The sequence below is a fragment of the Diabrotica virgifera genome, chromosome 1 (genome assembly GCF_917563875.1).
Source record: "Diabrotica virgifera virgifera chromosome 1, PGI_DIABVI_V3a".
Classification (NCBI taxonomy): domain Eukaryota; kingdom Metazoa; phylum Arthropoda; class Insecta; order Coleoptera; family Chrysomelidae; genus Diabrotica; species Diabrotica virgifera.
In genome coordinates this window covers 296,229,414-296,256,976 of record NC_065443.1, presented here as the reverse complement: position 1 = coordinate 296,256,976, position 27,563 = coordinate 296,229,414, and the positions used below count along the sequence as shown (strand labels likewise).

Here is a 27,563-nt window from a genome sequence, read left to right as displayed (position 1 = left end):
CCCCCCCTGGCGACAGGACTATTATTATCTATATGAAAATACGATTTGTATAAATAATAAAGTTAAACTTTCACGTGGTTGTGATACAATAGTTGTTGGCATTTTAACATTTTAAAAAGGCACACAATAAAAACACAAATAACGTACTGACGTAGTGAACACTTTTCAGTAACTAACAGCATATCAGTATTCAGGTACATTCATTCCAAATAGTAAATAATAAAAAGAAAGTCATAACAATTTATAAATCAAAACGGGAACTGGTGTATGTTTTCAAAGACTGATAGTGTGTAAATAAATTTATTAAAATCAGCTAAGTACTTTCAGCATTTTTAATGCCATCATCAGAGCTATCGTCTTATGGTTGTAAATACCTCAAATGAAGAGAAAACTTCGAACAAACACATTCTACTATTAAAAATTAAACCAGGGATCTAACCACTGGTCAGGGTAAAAACCCTTGAATAAATAAAATATCACATTTAATGTGTTTTTTAAAAATGGCTACCATTTTTACAAAACCATTTTTTTTTAAATTTAGCCATTAAAAAAGCCATTTAAAAAAAAAAACATTAAATGTGATATTTTATATATTCAAGGGTTTTTACCCTGACCAGTGGTTAGATCCCTGGTTTAATTTTTAATAGTAGAATGTGTTTGTTCGAAGTTTTCTCTTCATTTGAGGTAATTTACAACCATAAGACGATAGCTCTGATGATGGCATTAAAAATGCTGAAAGTACTTAGCTGATTTTAATAAATTTATTTACACACTATCAGTCTTTGAAAACATACACCAGTTCCCGTTTTGATTTATATAGAAGTGTGTACAAGTTAAACAGTCTTTTTCTATTTATAAAAATTTATATCTGCGGAACATCTGTGCAATCTGGCAAACGCAAATTTAAACGTTCTGACTCTATTGCCAAATCTATCCAGTAATCTATCAGGGCAATTGTCACAAAAAAATTTCTAATAATTAACTGCAATTAATATCATAACAAACAACAAATATTTATTCGTTCGTGTTTTACGTAAATTAAAAAATAGCAAAATCCATAAAATAATGTAAAAAAGGTAGTTTTCAAAGCTTTCTCTGTATATTTGAAGCGTGCAACATATTATACATTATATACATTATAATCACATGGCAACACTGTCAAACTTTAATTCAACGTTCTGTGAAAATCTAATGTGGCTAATTTTTCGGACCCTGCAACTTAATGATGTCCGATGAGTCTTTTAAAAATCTTCAACAAGATACTGCTAGACATCTATGGTGGATTTTCTGGTTGATAAGTGATTGTTCTTGGTGAAGCAATAGTATTGATAAGTATTCACTTCCTATATATGTTTAGCATTGTTTCTACATTTTTTAGAAGAAATGAGAGGTTAAGCTAATAGGTAAATATGCATTTGGTTCTTCGGAAGGACATTAAAAATATCCTTAATCTGTCGCCACTTTTGGTATATAGTTTGAGATGACAACATTCTTGAATCACCTTATGCATCTGATTACTACATTGCTAAAACATTTTCTACCCCCGAACATGTTATAAAAACACTACAAAAGATTTATTGTTTTATTAAATAACTAATTTTAGTTTTTTTTTCAAAAAGTATGGGTTTAAAAACTTAATTTTAAAAATAAAAAAACCTAAAATCTATCACGACAACATAGTCCAATACGAATTCATATATTTTGTTGAAGAAACGGGTCACATTAGTGTTTTCCACTTTAGCTTTAGTAATTTGATGAGGAGACAGAAGACCAGTAAGTTTCATGAAGAGTTTGTGGTATCTCCGTTGTCGTTCGAGTAGTTGTTGGCAGTTCCGTTCACTGCGAAAGAGGTGCCGAGACCGTAGAGATGGCCCGAGAATTTGGAGTCGTCTATGGTGTCTTCGAAGAACATCTGAAAAGAGAAATTATCAATAGTAATTACACGAGAGCTCTAAAATTATCGATTTGTATCCAGAGTGACACTTTGACAGTTTTAACCAGGGAGCAGTCGCGCTCACTTATGTAACGTAAGCAGTCGCGCGTAGTGAAAAAATCTTACAATATAGATTTAAATACGAATTATAATCAACTATTTTATAATATTTTTATTTACTTGTTATGTTAAAAATATCTATTTCTAATAATAATAATAGTCCAGAAAGCCACTGCACATCCGCTAGGAAAAATATTCTGATTCGGATTTTTTGCTCAATCTTACTCAAAAAGGACCCCTTTTAAATAACAAATTTGCATGTTGCCAGGACTAAAAGTGGGTCAAAAATTTTTTGAACGTTTTTTTTTGTTTTTTTTCCTAAAATTATTTTTTTTTGCATAGAAAAAAGTTTTTTTTAGGTTTTTTGGATCATTCCAAACAGAAAAGGTCTTCAGTGACTTTTCTCTAAAATGATAGTTTTTTTCATAGAAGCGATTAAAAATTGAAAAATTGCGAAATCGGCCATTTTTAACCCTCAAAAACTATGTGAAAAACTGAAAATTTGAATGTTGCCAAGGTAGGTACATATTCTTTAAACATCGATTGATGAAATCCCGAACAGTTTTTTGCAATACAGTATTCAAAACTCCTTTGTTTTTTAATTGCTAATGAAGCGTACGCGACACTATTTTCCACCGACAGTATGGTGCAAATGAAAGGAATAAATTCGTTATTTCGTAAACCGGCGACTTTAAGGAAAAATCCCGAAACAGGTCGATTTTTATTTTTAAGTTATGATATTGTGGCATATATGGTATACTAGTGACGTCATCCGTCTGGGCGGGATGACGTAATCGATGATTTTTTTAATTGAGAATAGGGGTCGTGTGGTAGCTCATTTGAAAGGTTCTTCAATTCTCTATTCAGTAATGTAAACATTTACATAATTATTTATACAAGGTGTCCTTCTACTTCTTTTTTTGTCAAATAATTTAATTTAATAAAAATTTTTTGGACACCCTGTATAAATAATTATGTAAATCAAAAATGAATAACCATTTTCAATCTCGTTGCAAAACGAAAATACAGCCGAACCATATTCTAGTCCAATCAGAGAGTGCAGCAAGCATCTCTACCGGTTTCGAAACTTATTAGTCTCTCATCAGGAGGCACATATGCTGCTCTCCCTGATTCAACCAAAACAAACATAGATGCCCTAGCGGCAATTGCTACAACAAATTGATTTTATATGCAATTGCTACAACAATTGCATATAAAACAACATAATGCTATTCTAGACCCCACCAGAATGAAAACAATGGGAACCTTCTCTGGTTACACCTCCGAGGCTTCTACAATATGCAAGCCATACGGATGATGAGACTAAGGAAGATGAGGGAATTCTACAATTTACAATTCACGTCCCATCTGCTCAGCGCGGTAAAGTTCCAAGCCTCGGAGGTGTAACCAGAGAAGGTTCCCATTGTTTTCATTCTGGTGGGATGTAGAATAGCATTATGTTGTTTTATATGCCATTAGAGTGAAAACTTAGTCTTGTTGTAGCAGTTGCCGCTAGGGCATCTATAATATTTCGTTCGTTGCAATCCGGGACTGCACGCTGGGGTTCGTTTTGGTTGGATCAGGGAGAGCAGCATATGTGCCTCCTGATGAGAGACTAATAAGTTTCGAAACCGGTAGAGGTGCTTGCTGCACTCTCTGATTGGACTAGAATATGGTTCGGCTGTATTTTCGTTTTGCAACGAAATTGAAAATGGTTATTCATTTTTGATTTATATTTACTCTGATTGGAGTACGAAGGGAACCATTCTCGTTGGAACTTTACCGCGCTGAGCAGATGGGACGTGAATTGTAAATTGTAGAATTCCCTCATCTTCCTTAGTCTCAGCATCCGTATGGCTTGCATATTGTAGAAGCCTCGGAGGTGTAACCAGGGAAGGTTCCCATTGTTTTCATTCTGGTGGTGTGTAGAATAGCATTATGTTGTTTTATATGCCATTAGAGTGAAAACTTAGTCTAATTATCTAAATGTTTATATTACTGAATAGAGAATTGAAGAACCTTTCAAATGAGCTAGCACACGACCTGTATTCTCATTTAAAAAAATCATCGATTACGTCATCACGCCCAGATGGATGACGTCACTAGTAAACCATATCCGCCACAATATCATAACTTAAAAATAAAAATCGACCTGTTTCGGGATTTTCCTTAAAGTCGCCGGTTTACGAAATAACGAATTTATTCCTTTCATTTGCACCATACTGTCGGTGGAAAATAGTGTCGCGCACGCTTGATTAGCAATTAAAAAACAAAGGAGTTTTGAATATTGTATTGCAAAAAACTCTTCGGGATTTCATCAATCGATGTTTAAAGAATATCTACCTACCTTGACAACATTCAAATTTTCAGTTTTTCACATAGTTTTTGAGGGTTAAAAATGGCCGATTTCGCAATTTTTCAATTTTTAATCGCTTCTATGACAAAAACTATCATTTTTAGAGAAAAGTCACTAAAGACCTTTTCTGTTTGGAATGATCCAAAAAACCTAAAAAAACTTTTCTCCATGCAAAAAAATAATTCTAGGAAAAAAACAAAAAAAAACGTTTAAAAAATTTTTGACTTCCTTTTGGTCCTGGCAACATGCAAATTTGTTAAAAGGAGTTCTTTTTGAGTAAGACTGCAAAACATCCGAATCAGAATATTTTTCCTAGTGGATGCGCAGTGGCTTTCTGAACTATAGTAATAGTCTCCCGTTTTATACCGCTCATGTGGCTTTGGAAGTATAGCAGGGTAGTCGCTATATCTAGGGCCTACAGTATACAAGGAAGGTAACAGGGCCATTAATAATATCTATTTCTAACAATTTTAAAGCTAATTGGTTCTCACCAAAGCCATAAATTGCACAAAAAAAAAATAAAAAAATTAAAAAAAAAATTTCTACGCATTACTACGATCCTCCTCGAAGCACTTACGAGTGGAAAGCAATGTTGAACAATTTTTCATCAAGTTATCACGGAAAAGGATAAAATGTTAGATTTTTTCTCACGGTGCGACTGCTCCCGAGTTAACTTAAAAATTATGTCTAAAGTGTCACGAGGGCAAAACAAATCGATAATTCGAGCTCGAGTAATTCGGTAAGATTATTTCATGAATAAAACTGTCTTTTTAAATCATTTTAACTAATATTTTATTAAAACAAAATCAATGGGAAAGTCTCCGTAGCTGGCTGTATACCATAGTTAAAAAACCATACAGAAGTAAAAACTTCTTTTGTATATTGGTATAAAAAGTTTTATTAAAAAAAAAGTCCTCCAAAAGGATTTGCAAAACGTTTTCAATCTGAATCAGATCATCCTCAGTGCCTAGAATGAAGTATTTCCACGTTAAAATGAATGCAAAAGGTTAAAATTGTGACTAGGTTAAAGAAAAATGTGGCAATACTTACGTTCTGCTTCGTAAAAGAAACTAGCAACTTTTTGAAAAAGGTTACATCGATATTTATGGTTTACATAATAATTACCCCTTTGAGCACTCCTAACACATTTCATCTTGTAACATCGACTTGGAGTCGCTACAAATACCACTTAATTATTATGTAAACCATAAATATCGATGTAACCTTTTTCAAAAAGTTGCAATTTTCTTTTACGAAGCAGAACGTAAGTATTGCCACATTTTTCTTTAACCTAGTCACAATTTTAACCTTTTGCATTCATTTTAACGTGGAAATACTTCGTTCTAGGCACTGAGGATGATCTGATTCAGATTGAAAACGTTTTGCAAATCCTTTTGGAGGACTTTTATGTTTTTTAATAAAACTTTTTATACCAATATACAAAAGAAGTTTTTACTTCTGTATGGTTTAATATTTTATTGATACCTTAGCCTGTATATTTGCTAAACCTGTTTCTTGTTGTTCTCTGTGACAAGTTATAAAACATTAATCGTCACTAATACACTGAATGTATTTTTAAGTAGCAACAAAGGGCATCTGACGTAAAATACTTGACGACGGGAAATTATCAAAAATTATTACGTATAATATCACAAGAGAGTGAGAATAAATTGACAATAATGCGACCGTTTCTCGAAAATTTGTTGTCTGGAAATGGACACGAGAGCCCGCAGGGCTCGAGTGGCTATTGCCCAATGACAACAAATTTGAGAAAAAATGTAGCAGTATTTTCTTATCTATTCTTACTGTCGTGTGATATTCGTAAGATTATTTTTTAATACTTACATATAAAATTCAAGTTTTTATATAAAAACAGTCAGTGACATTGATCCCAATTAATGTGACACACATTTTTCAACTTGTCAAACTAAAAAGCACAGTTTAGCAAATGAAGGGTACAGGGGAAGAACGACAATAGTCCATTTGGATTTTTCTCGAGCACACTGAACTTTAAGGTTTATTAACTTTTTATAAAATCAAATTTAAAGAAAAATAATCAGTCAAATTTAAAGAATAATTGTTATTCTGACACTGAACTTTAAGGTTTATGAACTTTTTATAAAATCAAATTTAAAGAAAAAGAATCAGTCAAATTTAAAGAATAATTGTTATTCTTTAAATTTGACTGATTATTTTTCTTTAAATTTGATTTTATAAAAAGTTAATAAACCTTAAAGTTCAGTGTGCTTGAGAAAAATCCAAATGGACTATTGCCGTTCTTCCCTTGTACCCTTCAAATATTTAGATGAAGATATTAATAAAATATTAGTTAATTTATTTATAAATACAGTTTTATTCAAGAAATAATCTTACCGAAGTAAATCGAGCGCTTAAATTTGCCTATTTGTGTTCTTCTCGTGACAATTTGACATTAGATGCATAACTAAAAGTAAATTTACGTGCATAGAAATCGGCCCAGTTAAAAGTTTGGTCATTTTTGATGTCTCATATTTCCTAAACCTGTTGGTCGATTTAAGTCATTTTTTGAACATGATATAGCCTGATTCTTTAACAATGCCACTGTAATAATATTGTTGCTAAACAGGTAAATTTTCCTTGTATACCGGGTGTACCAATCAAACTGTGTTTTTTCTCAAAGTTCGCATCACCCTGTGGAATATTCTAGCATTTATAAAATTCTGACATTAAAACCAAAATATAGCCTCAGGTTTTCTTAACATTCTGTTTTTTATTTATTCGTTTATGTTGGATAATAAAAAAGTAACAACTACACATGTTCTTCATCAATACACGGTGTTTCTAAATAAGTGCGACAAACTTTAAGGGATAATTCAGCATGAAAAAATAATGACAGTTGGCTTTATAAACGTATGTCCGCAAATGTTTCGTTTCCGGGATACGGGATGTTGAATTTTTTCTTACAAACTGACGATTTATTTTATTGCTTTAAAACCGGCTGAGATATGCCAATGAAATTTGGTGGGATTAAGACGTAGTTAAGTATTGCACATTTTTTGACATACACTTAAGAATTTAATATTCACTATTAGCGCGCATACGTGTAATATGATCGATCATATTACCCGTATGCACGCCAATGGTTAATATAAAATTCTGAATTTTATATAAAAAATCCGCAATAATTATCTCTTAAAACCTACTAAATTTCATTTGCATATCTCAACTGGTTTTAAAACAATAAATAAATCGTCAGTTTGTAAGAAAAAATTCAACATCCCGTATCTCCGAAACGAAACATTTGCGGACATACGTTTATAAAGCCAACTGTCATTATTTTTTCATGCAGAATTACGCCTTAAAGTTGATCGCACTTATTTAAAAACACCGTGTATTGATGAAGAACATGTCTAGTTGTCAAAGTACCTAACTTTTTTATTACATAACATAAACGAATGAATCAAAAAACATAATGTTAAGAAAACCTGAGGCTATAGTTGGGTTTTAATTTCAGTATTTTATAAATGCTAGAATATTCCACAGGGTGATGCGAACTTTGAGAAAAAACACAGTTTGATTGATACACCCGGTATCACTTTAATTTTTATTTCTGTAGCTTTCTATTGGTCAGAATCTCCTATGAATGAAATAATCGCTGTAATTTTTATTCTTGTAGGTTTCTATTGGTCAGAATTTCTATGAATAAGATAATCTAATAGGGCTTTTCATTCACAGTCATTTGTTTCGAGCTTCTGTCATATTTCGTATAATCCGTGTATATTAAGGCTATGGGTACATAATTCGCAAATATTTTACGTGTATCCCTACTTTTTCTGTCTTTACACGGCAAATTACGTGTAGTAAAATTCACACTGGTATGGATATGTAAACATTACTAGAATGTCATTCTACTTGAAAATGTCATCATTAATTTAAAGAGATGGGTTTTGAATGTTCTTGGATAACTGTTATTTTTATAATTGCAAATTATTAATTCAGTTAATAAATGTGATAATTTTTTCACTAACTATGTATTCAGTGATTGTAATAATTTATTTGTACAACAAAGACTAATACTCAATCGAGAAAAGAGGAAAAGTGTTAAAGTGATTTTTTAATAATATATTGTTATGGAACGCTTACAATTTTGAACATCTTTAACAACAAAATACTTGGATCACAGAATATATTATTATTATCCTGATGTATTCTCTGCTTGGATCTTCCACAAATATTACACAATAAATAACTTTTTATTAAGTTCACGTCTTAAATCAATTATTTATCTGATACACTATATATCAATAATATTTAATCAATAACTCAACATATTCCCGATGCAATGTCAAATATTTAAAATTGTCACTGATTGTCAGTGTCTGACTGACAATATATGCTGACAATATTATATTCGGCCGAGTGCGTTGTAAGACAAAGATAGATTTGGAAAATATTACCACAGCATTGTGTTCATTTTTTTCGAATCCTGAAAAAACCAATAAATATTTTTGAAAAATTTAAACGCAGAATGAAAGACTAAATTATTACCGAGGGCCGAAAGTCCCTTAGAATAAATAAAAAATTTATTTTGAATGATATATTTGAAATTAAAAATCACACTAAATTTTCTGTTAGTTTTTCACCCCTGTAACTTATTAAAATAAACATTATAGAAATTCTCAGGGACTTTCGGCCCTCGCTAATAACGTAATCTTTCATTCTGCGTTTAAATTTTTCAAAAATACTTATTAGTTTTCTCAGGATTCGAAAAAAATGAATCCCCATTTGAATAGCATTGCAGCCCAAAATACGTACCGATCCTCTTAATATTATACACGGATTATACAACATTATGACATAAGCTCGAAACAAATGACAATCGATGAAAAGCGCTATTCATAAAGTGATTAATTTTATCAGATTCAAAAATTTAAGTGAGAACGATGGCAAATTTAACGCAACTTTCGTGGTGTTCATTGTACATTGTTTCTGAAATTTGTAGGCCGTAATCTAGAACGGTTTCTTATATGGAGAAGCTCTCCCTATAAGAAATACGGCTTTCGTGCTGGAAGATCGACAATAGATAAAATATTTACGATCCAACAAATATTAGAAAAAAACTGGCAAATTATTAGACAATGATAGAAATGGGAATACCAAGAAAAATTAGTGGAGCTAGCGCTCAAATGTGCGTAACATACTCATGTGTACAGGTAATAATTACACTTATATAAAAAAGAAATTTTTTATAATTAAACCTTTTTATTATTTATAGAAGAGAAAATATAGTAATTTGACGATATAAAATGCTTAAAATTCCAAAAATTACACTACAATAAAAAAGTACTTTTTATAATAACACGGTTTTGTTATATACAGGACACAAAATGTTTCGAAAGAATAAAATATAAATTTTTAGTAGGTGTATTAACTGTTAAAATTATAATTCCAAAAATTACACTAGTATAAAAAGTACTTTTTATAATACCACGGTTGTTTAAACTTGTATATATAATATTTATATATAATAATTAACTTATAAAATATGAATTAATTTTAAGTATATCACCTTTTAATTATTTATTAAAAAAATTTAAAAAAGATACGCAACAGCCGTGTTCGAACTAGGGAACTCTCGATCTGCAGTCTAATGCCACTGACCCACCATCAATTTGTAGATATCGATTTATTAACGTACTTTAAAATATCATTGCATTAGTCACATTTTTAAAATAGTTTGAAATAAAAAAAAAATCGATTTATCCATACAGGGTGATTGATTAGTGAAATAGTGGAAAGTTAGTAACAAAAATTGTAGCCAACTTTGATTACAGATTGATAATCAGTAATCGTAAATTGCCAGCTTTACACAATTCAGTCATGGCTTACCTAAAATTTGGATAGATTTATACCCGTAATTAATAATTTGCTCTGAAAAATGAAAATATATCGAAAACTAATAAATTTAGACATAGGAAATGTTATATAAAAATTAAAGTACGGTAATGGTACTTTTCAATAGTGATATAAAATACAGGGTGTTCCATTTAAAATTACTGAGAAAATAATGTACTTGCGTTTTGACTCACCCTGTATTCAATATAAAGAAAATGAGCAATATCGATCATTTATAAAAATTTTGACAATAAACAAAAAAATCTGGCATCAATAAACGATTGCCGTTGTGCTTATTTTTATTTATAAAGGGAGTTAAACTTGTTACGATTTTCATACAAAATTGGTTATTACTTTGTAAATACCCTGTATAAGATACAAAACTTTTATATTTTTGTAATGGAGAAGTTAAGATTTCGAATATAAAATAAAATACAGGGTGTTCCATTTAAAAAAACATAACTTTGATCTGCCACTATGTTATCGAACACCCTGTAACATTCTAACTAATTTTCTACTGTGAAGTTCAAAGTTAGCAACAATTTTTGTTATTAACTTTTATCGTTATTTATTACTATAACGGATCTACGGAGCTTTACCCCACTAATCAACCAGCCCGTATAATAGCAGTTAAATATTGCATTTTTAGCTAGTTCTAAGCTATTCTGAGAATTTCAAGTGCCTAGGTAGCCTAGAACTATTTTTAAAATGGATTACAAAATTTGCGGAGACCGTGACAACAATCAAGCCAAGTATATAAAAAGGTTTTAAAAATAGGAAACAAAACATCGATGCCATTTAGTATAACATCAGGACTGAGACACGGAGACCCCTTATCACCGTTGCTATTCAATTTGGCCTTAGAATATGCTCATCTGAGCTGACAGGGGAATTTGTGAATCAAGGATCAAAACTATTGTTGGCCTTGATCTAGATGCAGTCGCTCATTCTATAAAAGACGTAAGAGAGATGTTTTCGCAACTTGAGGAGGAAACAGGTAGTCTGGGTCCTCGAATAAATGAAGAGAAGACGAAACACATGCTAATAACAAAAAATCCAAGACCAAGAGTTAGGCAGAACATAACTATTAATGAACACAATTTCGAAGTAGTAAAAGAGTTTAAATATCTAGGGGCGATAATCACAGATGACAACCACATAGAAAACGGGGTCTCAGCAAGGATAGCTGTGGAGAATAGATCTATTATACTCCCTATCATTTTTATTGAAATATCAGCTGCTAAAAAGACAATCTAAATTAAGAATGTACTTGTCAATTATTCGCCCAGTTGTTACATATGGAAGTGAAACATGGACTCTACAGGGAGATAAATAAGCTGCTGGTATTTGAAAGGAAGGTTCTCAGAATGATATTTGTCACTCAAAGAGATGAGTTGACAGGAGAGTGGAAAAGGCGCTAAATTGATGACTCTGTATGGTGGTGAAAACATCTTCAGACATATAAAAGCTAACCGGATAAGCTGGACAAAACAGAGAGTTAAAGACAGTGTTTAAACAGCATATTTAACCTTTACTATAATGAAAACAATAGGCCTTCCGTAGTTAATTTTTAAAGCAAAAATTGAAAGAAAACTTCATCTTTATAAGTGTAGAATGTTATTAGTTAAGCATTAGAGACTACAGGGCGCAAAAAACTCTAGATAATTAATAAAAAAAACAGGATTTTCTCAGTGATCACTAATATTTGTTAAAAAAAGGCAGTAAGAGAATACAAACATACATTACCTCTTTCATCTTGAAAAATGCCATTCCTGTCAGAAGAGAATCAGAACCTGCTTGATGTTGTGGTCCAATCCTTTCAAGTTCTAGCTGTTCTGCCACTTCTTGTAATCCCCCTTTAAGATTTTTGCATGATTTCATAAGGTACTGAAGGAAAAAATTAAGTTTTAGCAAAAATAGATAGGGTCTAGCTATCAAAATAAGTTTAAAGTTAAATAAATGATTAATTTAAGAAACAAAAGGCTTACGCCCGGTTTCCGAAAGGATGATCATCTCAAAAATTATGTAATCGACGATTAACAATGGATTAAATGCGTCAGAAACGTCAAACAAACTAGTTTTAACAACAGTAGATCACCTGACAAAAGATTAATCGCTTGTTAACAGCCGATCATAAGTGTTTCGAGTCTCTGAAAGGTCGATTAACCAGTTTCGCTTGTCAAACGGCGGTAAAAATGTACTGTTACCTATATGAGATTATCCGTCGATTAACGGGCCGTTAAGAGTTTTTTTAGTTTTTTAATTACTGTAATTAACAAATACCGGGAAAAAATTGTCAAATAACACATATATAAATGAGATAAATCATATTATTCAATAAACATAAGTTTTTTTATGGAAGAAATAATTTAAAAAATTTATTTAACTTGCAGAACATGGATATCTCGGACATTTTTGTATATTTGATTATATAATTTATATTTTTTTCGTTTAAAAATGTAAGAGAACAACGATGCTAGACTCATAGAGCTATTTTTTGAGAGGCCAGAGCTCTAAAAAGCAGAACATAATGATAATAACGATGTAAATAAGAGGAAAAACGTGTGTGAAATTATAGCAGCTAACTTTGAAGACAATAAAACAGCCGGTAAATAAATTAAAAATAAATACAAAAAGTAATTATATAGTAGGCCGGGCCGAAAAAGGGCAAAAATAATTTTTTTGGGAAATTTTAAACGGGCTAGTAAAAAAAAGTTGTGTATGGTAGTTCTAATACTGTGTACCAAACATAGGCTGAATTAAAATATTTTTGACCGGGCCCCCGGGGGCCTAAAAAAAATTATTTTTTTTTTGCTTTATTTTTGGGGCGGGCCTAGTGTCTAAAATATTAATATCGATGCTACGATCTCATTAAGAAATTTTCATCATGATTTAAAAAAATTTAACCAGCCCCCAGGACTAAAAATATAAAAGAGGGGTAAACAATTCATATTTATTTGCTATTTTTGCGCTGTGAACTGTGCTCCTCTTTGCTTGAATCAATATTCGGCACGAAAGGTTGTTACATTGAACTATTATGGACATATTTAACATTATTTTGTATATTATTATTTATTTAACCCAGAACTCATCACGATGAGGTAGCTGCATGGCGAGTTCCACCCGCCCACAATGAGATGTATGTAATCTTCTGCATCGAAATTGATTTAGGGATTTGGGATACTATGAAAACGCAATTTTTATACCAGCCTTCCTATATTTTAAAATTTTTCTGACAGCAACCTCTCTAATACGTTAACGTGAATCTGTTAACATACAAATTTGAATGACTTCAAAATTAAGCATTGTCTTGAATAACTTTATTGATAATTGATGAGACATTACTCGAAAAATCTCTCGAGGCCTGTATTAATTTCCATAGATGCCTGGCACCATATTTTAATCTTGGCTAAGTTTTTATCTCAAACCTCATACGAGAATACAAACTCAGCTAAAATCTTTAAGCTTTAACAAAGGATCAGTTGTAGCTGCATAAACTCTAATGCGGTTCGCTGTCATGAACCAACGTGTTTGTGCCATCCTGGACTTCTCTCTGCCAAACCTTGAGAACATATTCCATCTCAAATTATTATTATTATAATAATTGGAGAAAACTATATAATTATATAGTTCGAATAAATACTGTTGATCTAGACTTAGATCATTTTCGTTTACAAGAGGCAGGATAGCTTCTATGGGTTTAAATTTAATAACAGGAATTTTTTCGCAATTGGGAAGAGGGGATCCAATCAGCTCACTCAGTTTATGCACTCGCCTTTCTATAATTCCAATGATTCCACCTTCCAGCCGTATTGACATTTGTACCATCACATCCCATAACACTTAAACTGCTTAGATCTATATTATGGCTTTGTACATAATAGATATTCCTTCGACAATATCTATGACACGAGACTGGCTAAGAGCTAAGTACCCAAAATATAAATTACCGGGTCATTCGATTAAAGCTATTATGGGCTTCAGTTTTCATAATTCGCCTCGCGTTTCCGAAGACCATGGTTTGATATTTTCTTTCATCACAGTATAGCCCTTTAATTAACTTGTTTAAATTTTTATTCTCGCGCTGGAGTTGCCGTCTGTTTTCCTTAACTCCTCTCCGAATTTGATTTTTGTCGATGACCAACGTTGTATTATTTTTGAAAATTTAGTTTAGATCTTTTAAAACGGCATTTAAAAGCTTAAGTATTTTTTCCTATCGACTGTATTATCTTTCTTTCGCTTAACAATATAATATGACAACAGAAGCTTTTTTAATACCCCCTAGCATTTTTTTTAACAAAATAAAAATTCTTTAAGGGCCGAGGGGCCCGGTTAATTACTTTTTAAACCGGCCCAAATTTGATATAGGATTATATAAATAGTAATTCCAACTTTTAGCCACTAGCCTTGTACAAGAATTTGAAAAAAAAATTGACCCAAAAAAAATTTTAAGGGCCAGGGGGCCCGGTTAATTATTTTTTAAACCGGCCCAAATTTGGTATAGGATTATATAAATACTAGTCACAACTTTTGGCAACTAGCCGTATAGAAAAAGTAGAAAACATTTTTTTCGACCCGGCCTATTATATAGACCAAAAATAAAAATATGAGTATAAAATATTATAGATCATAAATAAACTGTTTTATATCTCCAAATCTCATCACATAAATTTAATGCGTTTTATTCTTTTTGAAATTATCTAGCCTCATTTTTAAAATGCTATCATTCAATTCTTGCTCCAAACAAAAGTGAGAGTACGTAAGAGAGAATGCACCTTTAGAGATACAAAGATACAAGTTTGGATTTAGAGGTTAATATAACTGAAATTTTGAAGGATAACAGTAAATTGTGACAGTATCGATAACAAATTGTATGTCAGATCATCGATTACATGATCTATGATCGTGTAATTTTACAATAATTGGCGTTTGAGAAACCCATCACTGGTTAACAGTTGATCAAATCTGACAGCCGATTAGATGATCGGAGATTTGAATAACGTTTCGGAAACCGGCTGTAAGAATATTAAATCAATTTACCTTTACATCATATATGGTAGGAAAATATAATTTTAACAAATCGAAGAATTCTGTTTCGTCTTGAGGTAAGTTGTTGTCCGTTAACAGTTTTATCAGGTAGCCAAAATCATAACCAGAATGGAAGGACAGCCATTTTATATTTTCCACCAGGACAATACCAGATGACATCAGCAATTCCGCAAATTCAAGAGGTTCAATACCTTCATCCTCATGTTTCTTAAACTGAATGCCAGAATTTTGCAGGAGGTCTATACTATCCTGTGCATACATGTCTTCCCTGAAACATTTAATACGTTGTTTATATATGCTTTACAAAAAAATGTTCATATTTTTGATGATCTGATTTCAAAAAAGTGTTTCTTTTTTTCGTAGCTGCTCTAGTGTTTAAAATATCTTTGGAGACAAGCTAATAACCCGTCTTATGTCCTTTCTCATTGATAACAACATCTTATCCCAAAATCAGTTCGGCTTTTTAACTAATAAATGTACCACTGATGCCTTGTTTTCTGTGTTTCATGAGGTTTACCAAGCACTAAACAATAATCTTTATACTGCCACTGTTTTCTGTGACTATGCCAAAGCTTTTGATTGTGTAAATCACGACATTTTGATTAAAAAACTAAATTTCTATGGGATTCGAGGTATTTCTTTGAATTGGTTCCAATCTTACTTGAATAATAGGAAACAACTAGTTAGAGCAAATGATACTGACTCTAGTCTCAAAAACATTGTATGTGGAGTACCACAAGGTTCAGTATTGGGTCCTCTACTGTTCCTTATCTTTATAAATGACATCACTAACTTAAAAATCGATGGAAAAATTTTTCTTTTTGCTGATGATACCAGTATCACTTGGAGCAACTCAACTATTGCATCTCTTCATGCAACTATAACTTCTGATTTGCTTACGATAAAAACCTGGTCTGACTCTAATTTACTCTCTTTTAACGTGGATAAGACAGTAGCATTATCCTATAAAAGTGCTCTTCAACCCCTGCTTGTTAATAACAGCCAGATCTCTACCGTTGATTCTGTAAAATTTCTTGGTATTTTTTTAGACAGCAACCTCAAATGGTCCCTTCATATCGATGTGTTAAGTAAGAAACTCGCCTCAGCCTGCTATGCTATAAGATCTGTTTCGAAAGAACTCAATTTAGCATCTTCTAAACTAACATATTTTTCTTTGTTCGAGTCTCATCTTCGATATGGTCTTCCTTTTTGGGGTTCTAGTACAGCTGTCCAATTAGATGTTTTTTTTAAATTACAAAAAAGAGCAATAAGGTATCTGTTTGGCCTCAGAAGAACAACACATTGCAGAAGTTACTTCAAAGATCACGGCATTTTAACCCTTACATCTTTATATATTTTAGAAACTGTTTGCTTAATTCGTAAACACATGCATGTCTTTCCAGCAAGGCCTCGTCATGACTACTCCACCAGAAATTCAAATTTTGATGTCTATTTACCGATCCCGTCCTCTGAGTTAGTAAATAAATCTATATTATATTCCGCAAAAAAACTATACAACCATCTTCCTTTACAACTCAAATCTGCAACATCTTTCCCCAAATTCCGTAAAATGACAAAAGCTCATCTATCTAAAAGACCATAATTATTATTCAGTAGAAGAGTTTCTTAATGATTAACTAAGAAATTACAGTGTAATGTACAAGTAACCAAACTTATCTATATTTGGGTGTCACATGCAGCAGCTTAAACTTATTAGTTCCTATGTCTATAAATAGTTTACTTTGTTGTATATTCACTTTGCAATTTCTATAAATTGTTGCAATATATCGATTTTGTTTTTTTTTCTTTTACTTTATTAACTTATATTTTGTATTTATGTATATTTTTTTTTATATTGACGATTTATCAAATTTCAGAAAATTGTAATAATTATTGTTATTGTTAGATATTATTTATTTATTTTTTTTTCTGACTTTATTGTCCATAAAATTTGTATTTTCAGTGACAATAAAGCATATTTCTATTCTATTCTATAATATTGGCGTTTATACATATATGTACTAGAAAAATATTTTTTTAGTGAGGTAATAAAATTAGTAGATAATTTAGAGCCAAAAGTTAAATCGACACCTTAAAGTACAGTGGAACCCGGATCGGCTGCGGTCCCGATTAATCTGACTTATTGAAAATTTGGGTTATCCGGAGAATATGGTAAAAATTAATAAAATATGGTATATTTACAGATACACTCCATTATAATTGCAAAAACATCAAATACATATGCACAGTACATCAAAATTACTTACAGTTGTATGAACCAATGAACCTTTATGTAGAACTAATGTAAAGCATAATAGTTTTAGTTTAAGGTGTGTAAGGACAGTCAATAACTTATCTCCAAACATTGATTTCAGTGTAACTCAAAGACGCTTTATGTGATTTATTAAGGATTATAACGCTTAGAGTAGAAGAGTAATTTATAAATTTATAAGTATATTTATAGGTAGCTAGGTGATTTAGTGTTAGGTGGCCAAATAGGTGTCAATGTTTAATATTGTCTGTGATATGTTATCATTTTGTGATTTAATTAAGTGTATTTACATATTTTTATAATTTAGTTTGAGGTTATAATGTATATTTTAGCTTTTAAATTACTTTATAATAATGGGTAAGGCCTGTAAATAAATAAATAAATAAATAAGTAAGTACATATTGTTTATTTCTTGATAAAAAAACTCAGTCAGTCTCTGTTGTGTCAATTTTGTCTGCCGCTTTCCGGGTTATTAGCTGCACTTCCGGGTTATCGGAGGCCAACTTATCAGGGTTCTCCTGTATTGGTCAATTAATTTAAAAAAAAAATGAATTATGATTTTGACAATGATTAAGGTTTTTGTCTAATGATGCTAAAGTTTTGAATGGGCCATTTTCCGAGGAATTACAAATTGAGCCAGATTTATTATCTGCCCTGAAATATGCTCCAATTATATATGTCAATGTAGAATGTACATTTTCAATATACAAATTAATTTTAAGTAGGTAAACAAAGACATATTTTTAAGACTGAAAATATTGAAAAGCATTTAGTTGTAGCTATTAATGATAAAATTTTAAGTGATTACAATGTTTAATTATTGATTAAAAATTAATTAGTTAATAATTTTATTATGTTACTAATGTTATGTTGTGTAAGGTACATTCCATGTCAAATCACTCAGGCAAAAAATTTTGGATCTCCGATTTGTCTGAAAATTTATATATACGCTGTGAGCTCGTACGTAGAGGGGATATTTACAAATTCGCGAGCGCCAGTAGTGGCAAGTCTGTAAATGTTTACCGGAAATTTGACATAAATGTCATAGTGATTAATTTAAAATTAAAATTAAAAACATTAATTATAAAAAATATTAGTTGGTCAAAGCTGTGGTATATATTTTTACCTTAAATATACTTACGCTTTAAATGCTGAATTTAAGTTTTTTTTAATGTTCCGTAATATGTAATTATAAATTAATCTACGCCATCTACACGATAATTGTGAAAGTATCCGAAGTAAGAAATTCATATTTTATCAATAGAACGTCAAAATGATTAGCAAAATCTTAAAAAAATCGATTACAATTTAATTACTTTTTTGCGTTGTAAATATTAAGCGATAACAATTAAATAATAAATTTAAAAATTACCGGTGAAAGTTTGAATTAGTAATCCGCCAGGAGCGACACCAGCGAAGCTCAGAGCGTATAGCTTCTGCGGGACGTAAAAATAAGATATTTAAGGTCAAAAAATCTTCTTCTTCTTTTTTTCTCAAAATGTTTTTTTATGCGATTTTACAGTGATTTGGTGTTTATTTAAACAAATTTGCATTTTCTGTCGTAAAGTATCGATGAAAAACATAATATTTTAATAGAAAGGACTCAAAAATGTCATTATATGGCATTATAACAAGTTATTTTGAATCAAAACAAGTTTTTGATCAAATTTTATAGTGTAAAAAACGTTAAAATACCGTTTTTTGCATTTTCCTCCATTCCCAAAATACATTATCATCGATTTGGCTGAAAATTTGCCCACAGATAGCCAAAAGATAGGACTTTAAGTGGTTATAAGGATTTGAATTATATTACAATACCAAAAAAGTTACATGCAGTAATATCAGACTCAAAAGTATATATTAGTCCAGTCGGAATAGCATTTGACCTTGAATGCCGAGCTGCCCAAAATTTTATTTTTCTGATCTTTAGGGGAGTCAATAGTAGCCTAAATTTAAAATCACGAATGAATTCCTCTGTTACGTTAGCAGCCATCTTGATTTTAAAGGAGAACCTGTTTTGCTCAATATCTCCGCCATTTTTAAATTTTCGACAAAAATGGTAGGAACTGAAATTGTTCCAAATAAATCGTATTTACAATTATTACAATTTCTTTTTAACAATTTTTGTCGTGAGGTCGATATTTTCGAGTTAATTGTACTTACAGTAGACGCCTATATTTTTGACTATAATATTGCATGTAACTTTTTTGGTATTGTAATATAATTCAAATCCTTCTCACCACTTAAAGTCCTATGTTTTGTCTATCTGTGGGCAAATTTTCAGCCAAATCGATTATGATGTATTTTGGGAATGGAGAAAAATGTAAAAAACGGTATTTTAACGTTTTCTACACTATAAAATTTGATCAAAAGCTTGTTTTGAATCAAAGTAACTTGTTATAATGCCATATAATGACATTTTTGAGTCCCTTCTATTAAAATATTATGTTTTCCATTGATACTTTACGATAGAAAATGCAAATTTGTATAAATAAACACCAAGTCACTGTAAAATCGCATAAAATAACATTTTGAGAAAAAAAGAAGAAATTTTTTGACCTTAAATAACTTATTTTTACGTCCCGTAGAAGCTATATACCAATTTTCAGACAAATCGGAGGTCCAAAATTTTTTTTGCTCCAAAATTGAGTGATTTGAAATGGAATGGCCCGTAAATATATTTAGGTAAGTTACCTAATTGACTTTGTCTACTAAATACAGTAAAACCTCGATAGAATGGACCTCTATTTAACGAACTTCGGATATAACAGACAAAAAATCCCGTCAACGGTAAAAAAGTTAACAACGTCCTGTTAATATTATACATACTTAATCCTGTCCATACCAAGATACATTGCAAAACAACGTGGTCTCCGTGTACCCCAAACTGTATTTTACAAAGAATTTCAATAAACTTTTTATTATACCATAATAAAAATAACACATTTCTAAATAGTCTGATTTATTTTAAACCTATTTTATATAATGGACTTTTGGCTTTCCCGTCCCCCCAATTAGTATGTTATATCGAGATTTTACTGTAATAAGTTATACGCCTATATTGATTATATTATGTTTATATGTTGAGATGTCTTTCTGATTTAATAAAAATTAATGAACTCTTTAGCCTGTCTTTGTCCAAAGCTTTTGACACAGTAAACATTGATTTGTACTGCTAAATCTTTATATCCTATTTTTTACTAGGGAGATAATAAAATGGATGTCACCTTTTCCAAAAGATGGGAAGCAGAGAGTAAAACTTTTTAATTATATCAAAATTGTTGAAAATTGATGAAGTACACTATATTTATATAAAGATAGTTCAATATACATACTGAAGGTTGAATTTGAAGTTGAATTGCCATGTAGTATAGGCACCCCCTGGAGTTTTTCCGTTATCATCAAGAAATGTGAGCCCAAGCTGTATTATCCTCAATAAATCGACATTGCACCTCAGCATTTGGTATTGGTAATCTGCAGAACTTCTAAATTCTCCAATAGGCCTCGCAACTACACCAGGAAATTCTGTGTCCATAGCAACATACTGATATTTTTGTACTGAAAAGAATAAAAATAAATTAGGGCGGTAAGAAAGGTGGACCTGGAAATGGGACTAGGTACACATTAATACTAGTAAAACAAAAACAAAGTATATTTATGAAGGTGACAAACGATAAGCAAGTAGTAAAAACCTAAGGTCTTAAGGTAGCAATCTATACTTTCGAAGGAGTAAGAGAGTTCTTGTATCTAAGCTCACAAATCAACCAAAGTAACACAATAACTGCAGAAATCATAACTATGGATTAAAGAAACTTTTAACATCAAAGATAGTTACACAAATAATGAAAATATTGATATATAGAACTCTTATCAAGCCCGTCCTCACTGTCAGAAACGTGGACAATGGCAAAAAGCGATGAAGGCTGTTGTGAATGTAAAATCCTCAGATGTATTTAAAGAGGCGTGCATGAGAACAGATTATGGCATATACGTTATAATTTTGAGCTTTACCATCTTTATACTGGACCTTGTATTGGTAGGTCCATCAAAATAAACAGGCTGCAGTGGCTGGGCCACTTAGAGAGAATGAACGAGATGGAGCTGTGAAAACACATTTATAATAAACGACCAGATGGACTGAGGAAAAGAGACAGGCCCCATGATTTTTAAGGGCCAGGTGGAAGACAACAAGTATTAAGACTACGAAATTGGAAAACCAAGGCGAATGATTTATTTATTTATTTTTTACGGGCAAGCCCAATTCTATAAGAATACATTACATTTTTTAATTGAACATAAAGTGTTACATAAATACGTAGTGTGCAGATAATAATAATAATAACATAATATAATATAAAAAACAGACATACAGAAATATAAATATAATATAGAAGTAAATATGTAATAGAAAATAATAACATAAAACAAGTTAATAAATTACAGACGTTTCACTCAAATATTGATCCCATGTAAATTTCTTTTAAAACGACTGATGGAGTTGTAAATTGTAAAGGGAGTTTGCTAAATTCAAGACTCTGGGTACAAACGAAAAAAGTGAATAATTGAACCTATGGAAGGGTATATAAAATGTTCGCACTTGTCTAGTGGGAACAACCACATATACCATTTAAGATCTTGAATAATAGCAAAAGGTCCCTTTGTTTTCTCCGGCTTGCTAGAGGGGACATGCAGTTGATGCTGCCATACAGTGTAATTTTGATAGGTATGAAGCTTAAAAGCAATGTAACGGAAGAAACTATTTTGGACTTGTTCAAGTTTTCTAATGTAGACCAAGTACAGTAGACTCCCGTAAGTTCGGCCACCTCGGGACCGGACCCTAGGCCGAACTTAAAAGTGGCCGAACTAACCGATGCTTATCTAAAAAATGTCCATTTATTGTTTGTATGGATCTAGCAAAAACAAAACACTTGCACATTAAGTAGAAGACAACACAGAGGAATACTCTGACATATATTTAACATATATTAAAAGATAGACCGTTACAAAAATACTATAAAACAAGACTTACAGAACTCTAGGCCTAATAAAATTTAAAAATATTATTGCACATTGGTGGTTTGGCTTCTTAAACACGTAAAAAAGTCATTATTTTTTTGTCTGAATTTTCTTTTCTAATAATTTGTGATGTGCAAAGTGTGTGACTAATGCTTAGAGAGCCGGCCGGACTAAGCGGAGACCGAACTAACCGAGGCCGAACTTACGGGAGTCTACTGTAGTGTGGGGACCACCCTGAAGAACGATACCCAAGGTGAGACCTGACCAAGGAGAAGTAAAGAACTCTAATACTGGATACGTTTGTAAAATCACGAGTTGTTCTTTTTACAAAACCCAACATTTTCGTAGATGTTTGAATAATATTGATGATGTGAGTATTGAAACAAAGAGAAATTTCCAGTGTAATCTCCAAGTCCTTGATTGTGTTTACAGTGTTGAGCAATTCGCCATCAATGTAATAGTTTGATAATATTGGGTGGTGAATACGGTTAAAGTTAACTACGTGACATTTGCTGGAATTAAGGTTCATACCGTTAAGTGAACACCATACAGAGAAGTTAGTCAGTTCTAATTGCAATATGGCAGCATCATAATGATTTTTTATAACTTTAAAGCACTTCAAGTCATCAGCAAATAGCAAGGCGTTACAATCGTGAAAACAGTTGGTAATATCATTAATAAATATTATATTAAAGAGTAATGGTACACCTGACTTAACTGAAAAAGTTTGTGAATAAAAGTGGTTCACTCGGACCTGTTGAAATCTTTCAGTTAAATAACTCCTTATGCCATAGGAGCTAAGCTTTCGAATCAGGAGTTCATGATTTACTCTGTCAAAGGCCTTGGAAAAGTCAGTATAAATTGAATCAACTTGAAGTCCCTCTTCCAAGGCTTCAGACAGAAAATCAACATAGGTCAACAAACTCAGTTCGGCAGACTTACCTGTAGTAAAACCAAATTGCTGAGAGTTTAGGATCCCGGAGCTATCGAAGGTGAGGAAATCAGTAATAATACTTTCAAAAACCTTTGGTATAGCACTAAGAATAGATATAGGGCGGTAATTACTAATATTAGATTTATTACCAGATTTATATATTGGTGTGACATAAGAAAGTTTCCAGAAGTCTGGAAACTGACCTACATCCAAAGATTTATTAAATATATTAAACAAAGGTCGCAATAGTATAAAACTGAATTCCCTAAGAAAATTAGGTGGTATACCATCAGGCCCAGGACTAGGGTGGTTCAAGATCTTATGTGAAAAACTCAAGTTAAATGTAAAAGCCAAGGGACCCCCAATTCTTTTCTAATTGATAAAAGTAAGGAGGCAAAATATGAAAGCAATAAGTCACTTGGAAGGCAGTGCTCCATACTGTTTAAATAATGAAAATGGGAATATTTTTATCGATTTTTGAAAAAATTACAAGACATGTTAGGTTCAAAAACTTAATTTATTTGTTTATTTTACATTGGAACCCATGTTTAAAATAAGTACATTTTATAGTGAAGACCATAATAAAACTGAACTCGTTAAATTTTGTCTTTAGAAATGAATGGTTTCTGTTCTAGAATGGCCTTCTTTGTTGGCTCAGTCAGGACTTGTTTTCGATTAACCTCTACAATCTGCAGTAACAGCTGTTTTTTGTTCTCATCATTTGTTATGAGTTTGTTAAAATCTTGAAATAGTTTTACACCTCTTTCTGCCATGTCATTGACCACTTTGATTTTATTACCTACTGTATTCTTTGCCTCTTTAAATTCTGAGTCATGTTCCCATTCACTTGGGTGCTTGTTTAAAAAACTTTGCATAATGTTTAGCTTAGTAAACAACAACATTGTTCTACTATTATCAAAATCTGCCAATTCACATTCGTCACTTAGGAAATCGGCATTTCCTCTAATCATCCTTGGCGGTGACGGGACAGACGTCTTATTCACTATGCTCACTTTGTTTTCAAGGCTCACTTTATTGGAAAAAAGTGATAACCCGACCATTTCGTCAGATAAGTACCACAAATGTAGCTGCAAAGCTTTTTTGATAGTTTTAGCTATATCTTCATCAATGACGCTGTATTTCCCAGCCTCTTTCCAAAAAATCAGATCGTTGAAAGCTGCATTGGCGTTGATTGGAGCCTCAATCCAGTTTTTCACATACAAAAGTACACTGAAACGGACAAATCTGTCTAAGTTTTCTTTCTCCTTGTTTGTGAGATGGTAAACTCCTTGACCTAGAGGAAAGGGTACAACTTATATGCATAAATAAGCTTAGCCATCCACTGAGCGTGGTGTATAGGCCCAGGTGCTCTCCAGTGAATTTTTTCTATTGGTTGTCCCAACATCAACAGCGTCAGTTCAATAAATTCGAGGTAGTCATCTCGAGGCTGGTCTTTCTTTCTAAGATGATGTAGCAAGGACTCGATGGCACTGTTTTTTAACTCAGCTTCTCCAGGGAGAAAAATTATTGGTGTGTAATCTGATTGGTCAACTACATTCCATGATTCCTTCAACATTTTAAATATGGGAATTTCAGGAGGGCTTGATGGTCCCAAACATAATGCAATTACTTTGCTCAAAATGAGTTCCATTATGTGATGGTGACACAGCAACCATAAAAGTTCTTTATTCAGTTTATTTTCAAGGAGAGTGCATGCACCACTCTTAAGACCAGTATTGACGGCTGTTGTGTCAAAGCCCATACCAATGACTTTATCATCGAGATCCCATGTTTTAAGAGTTTTAAGTACTGCATCTCCAGTGTTCAAACCTGTTCCACTAGCCAATTTTGGCACCCCCAGTAGTTTGTCATTTCCACCAGCATAGGAAACTAGCACTGGTAGTCTATCTAACCTTTTGTGAACCTAAAATGTTGGGCAGGACAGCTGTCCCAATGAACAACAATTGGTTCTTTGATGTCTGTTTGATTTAATCTGTCGAAAAATTCTGTCTTGCTGCTTCTCGTTTCCTATTTACAGAACTTCTTGAAAGCGGTAATTCCACAGGATCATGTCCAAGTGGGGCAGCAATAGGAATGATAAGTCCTACAGCTTCACGATCGGAAACTTTATTCCTGTCTAAAGCCGCTGCCACATTCATGTCAAAAAGGCTCTTCTTAGCCTTTGGTTCAGAAAGGTCTTCACTTTTGCCATCTAAAACTTTGTGTAACTTTTTTTCTAAACTTAAGTGTTTTACGAAAATTTATGAAAACTAAATGTTGTTGAGCACTGCCTTCCATATGTTCTAGAGTGTTAAGATTTGGCATAGATTATTCTTTTATTAGATATAACAAAATGGGAGGGTCCCCACGTCTCTAAAAAAAACTTGAGTTTTTTGGACCACCCTACCCAGGACCCTTGTTGACACTTAATGATGAAAGCTTTTCGTAAATTTTGGAAATCCGGATATGATACGATGAGATATTGAGTTTAGAAGACTGAATATGGTCAACATTGCAATTTAAAGTAATATCACTCACTATAAACTGATGAAAAGTGATCTGCAAATAAGTTGGCAATATCATTGCCACATGAAGCTACAGAGTCATTCAGGGTCATTGAGTCAGATATACAATTGTTTTCACACTTGCTATCTACAAATTTCCAAAAATGCCTTGCGTTATTTTGTATAGAAAATTCGGTGAAACGTATGTAATTTCGATAATAACATTTAGATAGATTTTTACAATTTGTTCTCAGATGACAAAATGCAGCATAGCTTGCAGGAGTCTTTAAGGTTTTATAAATTTTATGAGCTTTTATTTTTTCATTTAACAATTGCTTAAGCTCAGAAGAATACCAACAAGGAAATTTCTTAGTACTAAAATATTTAACTGGAGTGGAATGTTCAATAAGAGAGTAAATAATGCCATAAAACATAGCCATCATGTCAAAAAGATCTCTACCACGAAACAGGTTATCCCATTCCCAGGAATGTAACCTAATTATGGAACAAGCCAAGACTCGTCAGGAGTTGTAGAGTCAATGATGATTATGAAGGTATGGTCTAAGCTCCCAATGCATTCAAAAATATTTGACAAACTAACTTATATGAACAAAATAACTGTCAGATATAATATTTCAAGGAGAATCTAGCAAAGACAAAACAGCTTAACCTACGGCTTGGTGTTAAACAATTCTTTTAAAGAACTAACAGAGACAGAAAAAGCACAAATATTAGTAAAAACATATTACATAGAATACTAATGGAGTCTATAGAAAATATCTTTAAAATAATTGAGACATTGGCAAAACACAGCTAAAAATGAAGATTGAAGTCAAATCTCAATAGAATAAAAACAGTTATTAGCAGTGCACAAAGAAAGCATTCAACAAAATGTACAGTGGATGATAGCAACTCCTAGATACAATAAGTAAATTAGGTCTTGATATAAAGTGCCTTGTTGATGCTTATATTACCTATTTGTCTGATGGTTCTGAATTCATCCTCCAGGTTATGGGCCCAAACATCCCTAATGCCACAGTCTTCATTATTAGGATGTGGTATGCTACCTAGAGTAGCTGCTGGCATATTTCTTCCAATTTTCTTAAGTTATTATCAAATGCGACTTTAGAAAACATTCAGTACTCCTCTTTCCACACTTCACCTAAAACATAATATTTTCTGTAAGAAAAAGTGTTTTTTTTCTGAATAACCTAAAATTTATTATTGTTCTTATCCAGCTGCGCTGGTATAAATATATATAAAAACAACCTACTTATTTTGGTCATTCTATGGTGAAAATGGAGTAATCTTATGTTATTTTTTATTTGAAAAACATGAGAATTTCTCAATTTTAATAATTTTGACAACTTTCAAGTGTGTCATCTCATCTGGAACTAGAAGTCATGTCCAGGCAATTTTAGGTGAATACAATGTTTACTTTTATTTTGATTATTTGTGAGAAATTAAGAATCGTCAACGGTTACGAATTTTATAAACTCAGTTAATTTTTAATATGGGAAATATGTACTTTTCTTATCATACTTCAAGACTTTTATTTTATAAAT

General features: G+C 31.9%; 1 protein-coding gene across 1 annotated transcript; it reads right to left on the bottom strand.

The window, feature by feature from the left end:
- Positions 1-1,568: 1,568 nt before the first annotated feature.
- On the bottom strand, positions 1,569-27,553 carry LOC126885618 (CCR4-NOT transcription complex subunit 7). The gene is made up of 6 exons (XM_050652244.1): positions 27,272-27,553; positions 26,973-27,160; positions 20,880-21,102; positions 15,264-15,540; positions 11,970-12,110; positions 1,569-1,912 (listed from the first exon to the last, which is right to left on the bottom strand). The coding sequence occupies exons 2-6, from the start codon at positions 27,082-27,084 to the stop codon at positions 1,781-1,783; spliced, it is 885 nt and encodes a 294-aa protein (XP_050508201.1). The 5' UTR covers positions 27,085-27,160; positions 27,272-27,553; the 3' UTR covers positions 1,569-1,780.
- Positions 27,554-27,563: the final 10 nt, after the last annotated feature.

Excerpts from the sequence above, each read along its gene's own strand:
- LOC126885618 (XM_050652244.1), bottom strand. The coding sequence starts at position 27,084 with ATGCCAGCAGCTACTCTAGGTAGCATACCACATCCTAATAATGAAGAC. Across the intron at positions 21,103-26,972 it reads CAGAACCATCAGACAAATAG|TACAAAAATATCAGTATGTT; the intron begins GTAATATAAGCA and ends TATTCTTTTCAG. Across the intron at positions 1,913-11,969 it reads CATTTTTCAAGATGAAAGAG|ATGTTCTTCGAAGACACCAT; the intron begins GTAATGTATGTT and ends TTCTCTTTTCAG.